This window comes from Thunnus thynnus, chromosome 3 (genome assembly GCF_963924715.1).
Source record: "Thunnus thynnus chromosome 3, fThuThy2.1, whole genome shotgun sequence".
Classification (NCBI taxonomy): Eukaryota; Metazoa; Chordata; class Actinopteri; order Scombriformes; family Scombridae; genus Thunnus; species Thunnus thynnus.
In genome coordinates this window covers 23,014,990-23,028,104 of record NC_089519.1, presented here as the reverse complement: position 1 = coordinate 23,028,104, position 13,115 = coordinate 23,014,990, and the positions used below count along the sequence as shown (strand labels likewise).

General features: G+C 40.2%; 1 protein-coding gene across 3 annotated transcripts in view; it reads left to right on the top strand.

Moving 5' to 3' along the window:
- Positions 1 to 13,115, top strand: part of tbck (TBC1 domain containing kinase) — a 49,433-nt gene that overhangs the window by 8,945 nt on the left and 27,373 nt on the right. For all 3 annotated transcript variants that reach the window (XM_067584823.1, XM_067584824.1, XM_067584825.1), the window contains exons 21-22: positions 1,041 to 1,077; positions 4,604 to 4,765. In XM_067584823.1, the coding sequence (XP_067440924.1) occupies positions 1,041 to 1,077; positions 4,604 to 4,765 (199 nt within the window). The remainder of the gene's footprint in view (positions 1 to 1,040; positions 1,078 to 4,603; positions 4,766 to 13,115) is intronic.

Here is a 13,115-nt window from a genome sequence, read left to right as displayed (position 1 = left end):
CCCAGTAATTAGACTTTACAGACCATGAATCCCCTTTTCCTCTATGAACTTCAGAGAACACTCTGAACTATTGTTTTACGGAGGCAATATATCCATCATCCCTAAAGGACCAAATGTCGCTGCAGTATGAAATGGATTTGATTTGTCACATATGCATACCAAAACATGGATAGCCTTATACAGTTTGTCTTTCAGAAAAAGACAATTCTTGTGCAAGCATGCAGAAACCACAAGTAATCTTTCAAAATGTTGTGGTGGTCATGAACTCTTCTCCGGTAATGCCTTAATCCATAGCAAGAGAGTCAGACTGCATGTAGCCAGTGGTTTAATTCAGGCCATTTTCAATTTGGCCACATCACCTCTCCTGGGTCTGCCATTTACACCTACACTAATCCAATCTGGCTGGACTCGCAGTCCTGCTACCGAGGTGTTGAAATTGAGGCTGAGACTCGGAGTACAGTGGCTCTTTCCTGTTCATCACTGGACACAGAAGAGGTCCACTTAACAGTCACCAGCTCTCCCACAATTAGCTATCAATTAACTGGCTGAGATAAGCTGCAGTATTCCTGCACACTCTGCTCCAGACCCTTCGCTGATGAATATTACAGAGCCCGGGTGATGGTTGCCAGCAATTGGCAGGTGTTAGAACAGGTGGTTAATGGTGTGTGTGCGTGTGCTTTAATTTCAATTTTATGCATTTTCTCTTGGGGAAATACGGAATGGAGAGAGTGAAGTAGGAGAGAAAAGGAGGGATGACAAAATCATTATAATGAGATTCATTGTTAGATTTCTCCCCATTGACTAATAATCAAAATCAGCACTTTGCTCTTTATTGCTGTTTCTGTTTCTCAGAGTCCAAAGACATGAGCAGTCATGTGCTTTTCTTTAAGATAGAAATCCCCATAGTGAGAAAGCAATTCATTTTTTTAAGCTCTTAGCAATTTATTTTGACATTCTGTATATATGCAAAACACAGATAAATGCTACGTTATCTCATAAATGTGCTTCCATCTTTTTTCTCTTTGTCTCTCGCCTCACAGCTTTATGCTATTCCATGGTTCCTGACTATGTTTACACGTAAGTAGCTTTTCTTTGTTCTCACAATGTGAATATGATGTGGAAGTGAGCATAATCCAAAATTTTCAGAGGGTAGTGTGAGTCTGCTTCAATTAGAGTATCAATAAAAGAGACTGAAAAGGTCAGCGGCTCCAGTATGGGCAAGTTCTGTAGGGTGTTTTTTTTTTTTTTTCTTTTGGGTGACCTTTATTCCAGCTGCTAATTAATTCTGGCTCTGAAAGGAAAGGACTTGACCGCTCAGTCCTACCTTACCTCAGATTTTCACCAGCACATCTTTTTCATTTTTATTTTTTTTTATTTATCTGAATACATTCAAAAGTCCTAACATTAAGCTGATGAGACAGCTGCTCGCGGCAATGAAAGATCAGAAAAGCAAGTAACAAACATAAATATCAAATATTTAGACAAGAAAATCTTAACTCAAAATACTACTTACTAGTTTATTCCCAACCTTTCAATCACATCTTGCTTTCTTCATCAGTGGATGGGGTCTGCTCCGTGGTCATGGATCATAAAAAGTAAAATGATTCATTCATTACAATGTCATAGGTTATATAGTTGAAAGCCCTGAGAAAAGCTAGTGGTAGACTGTAGGGTGTTTTTTGGTAAATCTAATATTTCAAAGGTCAAGAATTAAACTTTCATGCTCAATCATGCAACCAGCTCAACACACACGTGCACCAAATGTCATGTTTCAGATTCAGTTGATTGACTGAGTTGACTTTGCTAATAAGAGGCTTTAAAACCGGCAGCCCAATAAAGCTTTCCATTTTAATTAATTAAATTAAGTAAATTCATTCCCATTATCACCTCATTCAGACCTGTAATGTGTAATTTAAAAAAAAAAATCCAAAATTACAACCAAAAAAAAAACAGATGGTGGACATTAGACGTAAGTCTTTTGAGGCAGAGGTCTTTTGTATGCAGTTACATTTCTGTACCAAGTGTCATGTCTCTGTGACTCCGTGACTAAACAGACTGGTGGAACTAAGCTGTAGACTTTACAGGCTTATTATAGCGCTCCCTGTGGGTCAGTCTGCACTATTCTCTGAATCTAAGCAGTGACTTACCTAGTCTTACCTAAGACAGTCAGTGTACCAACTTAGAAATATAATACCCATTTGTGCTTTAGATATTTTATGAAATGAAGAATGCAGGGAATTGTGGGGTTGGGATTGTTCTTATCATAGTACAGCTACTGTATTTCAAGTGCATTGATTACAATGTCATGGTTTTACATTCAGCTGAAAATACACAATTAATGTATACTGACCTGCAGTTCATGAGAAGAGATTTAAGATGATATTAAAGATGTCTAGATCCATGGGTAGGATGTGGCAGACAAAATCAATTCCAGGCGCTCATGTGGATGGTAAAAATAAAATGGTTTTAATATGGATTTAAAACAATATAAAAATACATCAATGCTTATCAGCACACTTGCCTTCCTCAGGGGAAACCAGAGAAAGGCAGCATCATGTATTTTTATAACTTGCTTTGCCGATATTTATTAAAGACTTCTATATTTTCACTATCCTGAGTTGCAATACCTGCTGCCTTTGTGAAGCTTGTGCTGCAATGTTTAATGTTGAGACATACCAGCTTGTGTCATGAGAGTCTTGAAAAGTGGGAAATTTTAAGATTGGAATTTGTGATGTTAAAATGGACTGCATTAAATTGTAGGGCGTTAATGTTTTGTCATCCACTAGTATGCACAGGGAGGGGACAAGCTACCTTTTGATAAAACTGGTTCATCAAGTAGGCATTAGTGTAGGTGTCAGTAATTATTAATGAATGGATGAATAGTTTAATAGTTTAATTACAATTGTGTAGTTCATGGTAGCCGCGTAATTGGATTCCCAGCAGTTCTTTGATCATTTTTAAATGTTAATGACGTCTAGATGTTTGACACGTTGTATGCCAAATTTGCTGAAGATTGGATCAATATTCTAGCAGGAGTTTACAAAAACAGACTCGTCACAAGATTCAAAATCCAATAAGGTAGGACATAATTTATACTATCCAAATGTAGAAAAAAAAACAATTGTGGGGTTTTTTTGTACCAGCTGAGATTGTAAACTATTTGATCAAGTTTGACAGCTGTTAGTCATGATTTCTGAATTCTGCTTAGTTTTAGCAAAACTAATGAGTGTTAATAAAACATTTCCAGCACTACTCTGCAATTATTGCTCGCTCATAAGCGGAAACCTAAATTAGTATCACATATGAGTCCTTTCACCATCTGTGCTGCATCATAGGCCCATAAAGGTTTTATTTTGGCTGGATCAATCTCAGCAGGCAGTGTGTCAGTTGATGAAAGCATTATGCTTTTATCCTTCCTCTGAGCGCAGTTTGAGCTCTGAAATATGAGCATATTAGCAGGGGTCACAGATCACTGTTACAAATTAAGTTATGTGCAATTAACCTCTATGTCTTCTAGGTGCAACCCCACCATGCAGTACAACTGATTGAATAACTTTTTGCCTTCTTGATATAATTTTAGATTGTTTTATTAGAACTTTGCCAGTCTGGAGACTCTTAAAGAAAGTGCACAACCTGTGATTTACATTAATTGTGGCCACATTGATCTGTACATTCTCCATCAATTGATTTCCCTAAGTCCTGCAACATTTTATTCTTCAGTTACACACACACACACACACACAGACCACTGCTGGGGAGGAGAGTGTGAGGTGTGACCCTTTTACCCCTTATCCTCCCCCTGAGGCAGTGTGTGAGTCCAGTATTCAGAAGGTGTGCCCCTCTGACTGCTAATGTCCCCAATCCAATATGAGACAAGGTTGGAGGGTCATCTTCCATTCACACACAGACGCACACACACGCTCAGACACACTGACTGTCACTCACATGCAACGGTCTGCTCAGCTGACTGCTAATGTGGTGCAGACCCTCTGAGGCAGTTTCTCTCCAGTCTTGCTCTCACAACCTCACCACAGTCACACTCTACCCACACACGTCTACGGTCTAGCATCCAGCCCAGAAATGATATAAACAGGTGGACAATACTGGTTCTCATGCATAAATCTCAACAGGGAGGAAACGTTACATTTAGAATACTGAAAGACTTACAGTAATATAATTGAAATAATAACTGCAGTGGGACGTATTATCAGGATGTGGTTTTTATTTGGCTTGAAATAACCGGCACAGGTTTCTTGTTCTAAAGAACCTGATGATCTTCCTGCCATTTTTCCACAACAACACCCACCTAAAACCATTTTCCCAGCTGCCTCCCCCACATCAAATATCTCTTCAGGCAACCTTGTGAATGCACAATGTTTCTTAGTGAGCTTCGCATTTTAAAGCAATGGAACCATGTTAAGTAAATGCGCTATGCACATGCAAATTATACTCATTATATACAAACTGATCCCCTATTTCTCACTGTGTGCATGTTGAATGCTATTGTCCTGCTTGCAACATCCCTCGAGGGATTTGTCTTTCCAGACACTCTTGTATTCTGTCATTTTGTAAAATCCTCTTTGTTGTGTTTATTTCTGTACAGATGTGTTTCCACTGCACAAGATCTTCCACCTGTGGGACACACTGCTGCTGGGTAACTCCTCTTTCCCCTTCTGTATCGGCGTGGCCATATTGCAGCAGCTCAGGGACCGGCTCTTGGCTAATGGCTTCAATGAGTGCATCCTGCTATTCTCTGACCTGCCAGGTGAGAATATAAACTGGTATTTACACCTTTGTGAATATTTTCTTTCCATAATCCGTCTTTTCGACTGTCATACTACGGTTCAGAAAAGTTTTATCCGTTAATAACCCAATAGCCATTTATTTTCTGCCTGAGTTAAGCTGTAGTAACTCTGCAATTATAAACAGCTGAAAAACACACAGAAATACTTTTTTTTTTCTGCATTCCCTAAACCTGACTTGAAGTCTGTCCATCTGTATCAGCAACTGCCCTCGGTTTGCTACAAAGCTGTGTTTCGTTCCTCAGAGTGGTAATGTACGGCGATGTGCCTGAGTTAATGATATCCTCAAAGCAAGCAGCTCTGCACTCCTACACAGACATACTCCCTCCTTGATGTGCTCTAGGCATGCCACACTCTGCTCCGCGACTGTCGAGCAGTCATCCGCTGCAACTTGGGAAATGTCTGCCACAGAAATCACAACCTCTTTGGATCTCCAGCGATCTCATCACTTACCATCTTTATTCAAAGCTTTTAATCTTTGTTGACTGGTGCGACATCATTAAACCAGGTTTTTGCTGCTGAGTTCTTCAGCGGTATCAGACATGAACCAGAGAGACAAGGTGGCGCTATTAACTCTAAACCAAAGTAGCAGGATTATTTATGCAAGAAATGGAGATAGACACAAAAAATAAAGCTATGATTAGCATGGGAATGTGACGCTAGCAGGCTGCCTGAAGCAGGTACAGATCGCTAATGCAAAGTAACTGTTAGAGAGGTGAATGAAAACCTGCACTCCGAGGTAAAGGTATGGTAGTAGTAATGGACACTGGCAGAAAGTCAGGACAGAGAAGGAAGCGGGTGTAATCCAGCATTAGGAATGTCACATACAATTTACCTGCATCTGTTTTTCACACGTTGCAAATATTACACTTCTTTATCCTCTCATTATACACCTCCTAAGTGACATGGCACTGCAGGACAGTCATGAGATGTGGAAGGAGGTGAAGTGGAGCGGTAAATACTAAGATACAGGAGGAAGTAGACTGACTCCAAGTCCAAGGGGTATTTAATGTGGTATAGGCAGACGCTGACATATTGTCCCGGGGACTTTTCTGTTTTTGTCGACTATACTGTATACTGTATGTCACACAGAGTGGAGACTTCTAATAGTGTCTCTTAATACATGCCAACTTAACTGCTCCTTTTCACTTGCACAAAACGATTACTTCAGCAAAGTATCGGTGGCATAAAATCCGAGAGTGGCATTCATAATGTATGTCTTCAGAATGTACCTCTTGCCCGGGGGATAGCTCAAACAATTTCTTTTAAAACTCTATTTCCAAATGCTGCTCAGCCCTCTTTTTTCTGGCTGAAGGCAGAATGACATTGGGGTTTTAAAACCAACAGAGACGGGGACGATGTGTCCAAAAGGGATGCTGCAGCACTCTGTAAACTAAAGCCAGCAGCCTCCCCTCCTGCGTAAATTCAGTGTTGCCATACTTCACTCTGTTTTACTGCCCAAGCCCAACAGATTCATGTGATTGAGGTGGAAGGGAAAAGGAGAGCCAGTTCTCCTTATAAAGGTAAAATATGTTGGCCTAGAGCTGCATTCAGCTTCTTTGGCAAGATTTCCTGAGAGTGGCTGCTGCTGCCATCTCCCTTCTGTATATATATGCCAGCTTCATTATCGCAGCTTGTGTATACCTGGGTAGTTACAGTGTAGTATCTGGCACTCTCTCTAAACTATATTAGAATGATTTCTGGGCTGTAGAGTGACCTCAGACGGGACTTGTTTACTTAAGCTTCCAGCCATCTTCTAGTCAACATTCAAGATACTTTTATATAACGTCTTACAGACACAGACTGTTGAATTCAATCCAATACCAAACAATTCAGCACAATATTTATCACCTCTGCTGAATGACAGTAGAAGTCTTACTGCTGTGGGTTTATTGGCATGAAATGTGCAGGGTTGGAGTTTTCCTTTCCTAACCCTTCGCAACAATTGAATGGTGCTGTCAATATTTTGAATGAATGTATCATTCATTGACTTGCACTGCATATGATGTAACGCATAGAATTTGAAAGTAAATGTAGGTTTGGCCTTGTTTTATAAGTACGTTATATAAGTTTCAAATACAGCTTGTCAGCCTTTGTTGGAAGCAATATTTTGCGGGTCATTGTGTATGTGCTCTGTCTCGCCACAGTCATGTAGTTACACACACACACCAACACAGACTGTGAGTTATGGAAGATATCTTGTGATTTGTGGCCTGCACCTGCTCCTTTCTGCCATATGGCGTGCAGAATTGATGTCCTCATACAATCGAGGCTTACATTCATTTGTTTCAGAGCAGACTCCACATGCTCCACATGCTTGTAACTACAGGAACTGCGTGTGTGGAGCCAGAAAAACATCCCCTGATGCTGGTTGGATATTACAAAAGAAGAACAATAGAGTCAATCTATTTTATGTAGCACAGACGGACAGAAACATTTAAAGAGTTTTTTTTTTTTCCCTAACAATCTACCATTACTCAAAAAAAACAGTGCATGGCTGATTTAATGTGCATGTTGTCCCCCATACACAAATTAAAAAAAACAATTCAGCAAATATGTAAGCACTATTTTCACATAATCAACTAGGAGTTACAAATTTAATAAATTTTAGTCACTAATAAAACCATTTCTCAGTTTTTACCAGTCGTGACAGGCACACATAGCTAGCCTGTACATGATGGCGTTCCATATTCAGTAATAATAACTATGTCAGTTTTTAAAAGGCAAAAGACCCCATAATATACATTTTTGACTTAATCCAAGGTTCAGAGAGATGGATGAACTTTGAATGATGCATAAGTAGTCTTGACGTTTAGTTGCATAATAAGAAAATTCTAATCCTGTTTGCAACTGTTGGAATAAAAGTTAACGGTCAAGATAATGTTACAGGACAGTGGCTCTTAAATGATTCAGGCAAACTCTCTCTTTCCCTCCATCTAGGCAGTAAATGGGGCCATTGACAATAATTCTCAGTGACAAGCCTATTACACGTAATACTGCGAAGTCTATAGTTGCCAATATTCTAAGAAAGAGGAGGGATCCAGATTTAAGGAGTGGTACAGACTACGTGATCACACTCAGCCACCGGTTCCCCAAATTGTCAATATGTCAGTCATCATCTTACATATAATTTCCTCTTCACAGAAATGTAACTTGAGACATCTTGTGACAGTTTCTGACAGATACTGTACAACTCTGTTGGGCCGTGGCTACAAGTTTGGCTATCAGCAATAATTAACGATTATCAAAGATAATTGTTAATTATTAAAATCAATAAAATTATTAATAAGAATGAATAATAACGGGGCACCATCCTGGACTCAGGGAAAAAGATAGCCAATTCAGTCTCAAAGTGTACTAATCTATGAATTTGGGACTTTGATTAATAATTAATTTAATAACTATAAACAAAATCACCATATCAATAGCTAGTTAAGGTTGAAGGATTTGGAGTTCTTTACGGAGCAGAGGTTGGCAAAACTCATTCTTGTGCAACATTAAAACAGACAACAGGTATATCCAAAAGCATTTATTTAACAAAAGGGTAAAAGCAACACACAATACTAATCTAGCTAAGTGTACCTATATACAAGTGTGAGTGTGTGTGTCTGTGTAGGGAAGACAATAGCAAGATGGCTGCAGTCACCTGGTGACTGAGCACATGGCATGCCGACAATTTGGCTGATAAAGGGAACTACAGAGATAAAAGGCCAGACCATGTGGTGTCTTGAACCACATGTGCTGCCTGAACCAAAGTTCGCCAAACTAAGTTTTAACCTCTTAACTGTGTGGTTCTCTATTCAAGGCCAATTGGTGTATGCTAAAGGTGCCAGGTTAAAATGAGGTTAGTTGCATGCAAGGCCTAGTTACTGGATGTAACATGTGTTAAGCATGCTAACATTAACCTAACGGTGTGGCTATGCAGTAACCTGACTATAAGCAACCTTAACCAAATCAATACAGGTACAGTACATTGTTTGAGTTAAACATTCTTGCTTAGCCGTACTATGCTTCACTGTGTTGCTAGGCTATGCCCTGTTGTTACCAGTCCATGAAGGAAGAGATGCTTTGTGGCGTTCTGCTTTGTAGCCGGTGAATCCGTGGGTGAGTCAGGCTTAGAAGGCTTTGGCTCTGAAGCTGAAAGATGCAGGCGTTGATGGGGAGAGAGCACTCCAGTCATGCAGAGGGCCCAGGTCACTCCTTTGTGTAGAGTTAGCGGCAAGCTAACTCCATTTCGCTGCTCCTGTACTTGTTAAACTGGCAAGCAGACTTGTGTGTTAGCTGCTGGCACAAGGAAACTTAGTTTCTGAGTCTTAGGCAGGCTCTTGCGTCTTCTGCCGTAAAGAAGACTGTGTGTGTCTGCTGTGAGCAGGCCATGCAAGAGAGCAGAGAACTGCTCCAGCAGCTGCTGGAGCTGTGAAAAAAAAACAAGGAGCTGCTCCTGCTGCAGCTTGTGGAGGAAAAAGAGAAAGATAAGAGGGGAATCTCTAGTTTTGATAACCTGGATCCATGGGTGGAGCTTCACACTTTGGGTGCAAACCCCCAGGGCTCAGGTTTCTTGGAGTCTTGAAACATGTGGTAAACTGTGGTCCACATGTAGTCCCAACAACTCTAACAGCAAAAAGCTCCTGGACTATCATGAAACACTAAAATATGGTTACATTATTTTCAATTAAGTATTAGGAATGATATTACAGTCAGTATATCACAGGCTGAAATAAAATGAAATGTGAAAGAGGTAAGACCTGTGCTGCAACATTTTGCCTTGGAGCGAGCAATACATCTGAGGCTGCCATTTGTTTGCAATTAATCTCATTTTGTGATTCCCATTTGCTTAGTCTTGTAGCCTCAGGTAATCTATAACTTTCTCTTGTTCAGAGACTTCATTGATTCACAATGGACCAGAGAGGCTCTACAGCTGACAGGAACTGTGTGTTTGCTGATGATGCAGCGGCATTTGCCTTCACGGGACATTAGCATCTGTCTCAATGAGCAGTGCTGGGCACAGAACTGATGAGCTCTAGTTATAGACATTTAGTTCTGAGAAAAACAACCATGAGCTGCTGAAAGTACTCATGGCAACATTTCACACAGGGACACCTTGAGAAAGCTGGCAGAAGGAGAAGTTGAATATTAATGTTGAAGGTTTTGGGAGAGTGTGACAAATTTGGCATGACATTTGGAATTTGGTAGATAGTCTGGTCTGGAGCATTTTGAAATGATTGAGATAAAATAATCTTAAAGCCTATCCCATTACGACCGACAAACATTAACCAACTACCAATACTGACCTGAGGCTGTATTTATTAATCATCTCAGATACGCTCCAGGAATTGTGGTTTAAGTTTTTTGTGAGCTTCCAACAGTCACTTCAATCAAGGAGTAGAAGTTCTTATTTGAGAGTGACTGACATGAGGTGTTTTAGAACCATAAAATTCAATTAATAATATCATCTTGTAGTTTTTCTGAGTGGTTCTGGTGTGCATTCAACAGATACAATCTCCTTCTGGAAGGGAACAAAAGCAGAAAATTTCATCATTTGTATGACAAGATTAACCGATAAAAAATGACAAACCGACTTTATTTCCTATTTATATTTCCTGTTGATCAAATAACTGTAATGTGAAATATGTCAGTAGTGTTGGCACATTGCTGTCTTGAGGCAGCAGAGAGCGATTGCGCTATTGACCAACAAAAACCTGGTCTAAAGTCAATGGCGCAATGTTTCACTGTTATTTTGAGGACGTGTTATCAGGACAGTAATAAGCACCTACACAGGCGGGTGCACAACATACACTCTGCTTGTTACACACACAGGACGCGCATTAGCACACAAACATGCAAAAGGTAAAAAATTAAAAGAGGCCAGTGTGCTCGTTATGGATTGTGCGCTTTCCCTTTGCGCACAAGCAGATCCATATCCTCTGCAGAGAAGTGCTCCTTCTTACTACTTGGCAAATGCGCGTCGTAATAGCAATTCACCAAGGTGAAAGCGCACCTGGCTCTTAAAGGGAATGGGAGATGACACTGTGATTGGTTTATTGCATGTTACGCCGAAAAGACACCCATGATTAATTAGGAGACTATGGACAACCCCTTTGAACGATGTGCCTGGCGCATTGACCATTTTTCCACTGTTAAAATAGCAAAAGTGGATTTGGACACACCTTAAATGCAATTGCGCCATGGGCTTCAGACCGTGTGCTTTAGATCGTTAAAATAGGGCCCATTAAGTGTTTGGTTCATTTTAACCATCTTCATCAACCTCGTTTCCAGCCACAGCAGGCGACCGTTTTCAAAAAAAACGTTCTGATAAACTCACTGTAAGCCACATACAGCACCAAATGAGTGAAAGACAAACGACTAGCTGGGAAACACAGTGTAATATTTTTCGACAGGATATGATGCCAAAACTAAGAGGAAAGTGAATATTTGTCTCAATCAGGTGGCCAGAAATATGACTCCAAATGAATGATAATGTTTCTGTGTGTCTGCTGGATGTGCAAATGCAGCTTTAAATGGCAGAAACTAGTTATGTGGTAGTGCTGCATCTTGCACTTTTTATCCAGTAAGCTGTCGGGTTTTTTGTTGACTGTATACATTTTGTGTAAGAAATATGCTTTGGCGGCAATAATAATTCAGGCAGTGCTTTGGAACTGGCATTATAGCCCTCTCACGTTCTTGGTGCATTTATGCATCATGTGTAGCTGGATCTTTTATTTTTTTTTTTTAAATCTTGTAATGCAAACAAAAGCAATCACTGTTGTTACTTTGCAAAACCTTTCCTTTGCTTTCAGTTAAGTTTTAGTTTACATGAACTTGTTCTCTGCTGATCAGGCACAATTTTGTCTGGTTTCAATTCAGTCAATATACTTGAAGAAGCTTTTTGTTATCTTAAAGCAACCGTTATATATTCTTTTCACTCCTCCCAAGCATTGCATGTTTGTCTTGTTGTTCAATTGTCTATACTGGTAACTACTATAACAGGTAAGGCTCTTAAATCCTGCAGGAGATAAGAGTAATATCCAAAATTAAGAAAGGTGATAAAATCCTTTTACTCCTAAGCCTGAAATTAGGACCAAATACGCATCACAGCCACGACTTTAGGCCAGTTAGGACTGATTTGTTAGTGTGAGATGTTGGATAAATGTGAGCCCTGACCATTGATTTATCACTGAAATGAGTAAGGAAATCAGAAAGAAAGGAAAGGCAACATCAGTGTTATCTTCCACGAATGATGCATGCACCCCTTAAAGCCATACAATCACAACACAATTCACATAAGCTCTATATACGTTATGCTTTCGTGAGCAGGGTGGGACTGTAACAGTATATTAAAACAGATTTTCTCTATTTTCTGGATTAACTAACTTCTCTCATCTTATTATCTGGTCTATTTTCCTTTGGATCACTGTCCAATTCCTTAAAGCCCCTGAGCTGCTCTTAACTAATCATACTATTCTACTATTTGTGGCAACAAATCACAGCCCACAATCAACGCCTATACACACCTATACCTATTAATAAAATGTAATTTTCTCTGACTAAAGGGAAAAATTGCTCCTAAACAGAAAGGGCTGCCTTGGAATACCCAGCTGAGCCCAGGGCTTGTTAAAACCGCTATCAATCTCCTCTTCCTCATTCCTGCCTCTTTTAGCAGGAGGAGTGATTGCATGCAGCATTTGTTGCCCTAGGGAGGGAAGATGTGTTTGCCTGAACTGCCTGTGATCCTGTCGGTGAGGAATCTCAGACCACCAGTGTGTTTTTCACTGGAATGAACCTTGTAACTGAGTCTGTGAGGTCCTAGCCCACGAGAGCTGACAACCCCCTAACCTTGAGGCCGCTATGGGACGTAGGGAGGAAAAGATACTTCTATATAATTTCACTTGAGCCTGGGCCAGGTGCGGGTCATACCGAGGAACGCTCATTAGCCAGACTTGCTTATTATCCACGGAAAGGGGAGTGAAAGAGAGAGGCTGTCAATGTGAAAGAGTTTGAAGGAAAGAATTCCTAATTTACCCAAATCCTTGGCTAATCCAGTGAGTCCCTGTTCCCTAATCCTCTCTATTCTGATCTCAAGAAGCAGGCGAAGGATTGATACTGCCGGGGGGGCATTAGGAGGAAGAGAACGAGAAATTTTGCTTTGCACCAAAAACTTACTTTGCGACAAGAGCTCAGATGAGGGACACAAGTAAATCTATGACCAATCATTATCTTAAAGAGCCACTAGTGCTGCTGGATGACTATTTAATATTATTAATGGCAGCAAAATGCCAAGATTAAAACACACTTTTACAACTAAACCTCACCCAC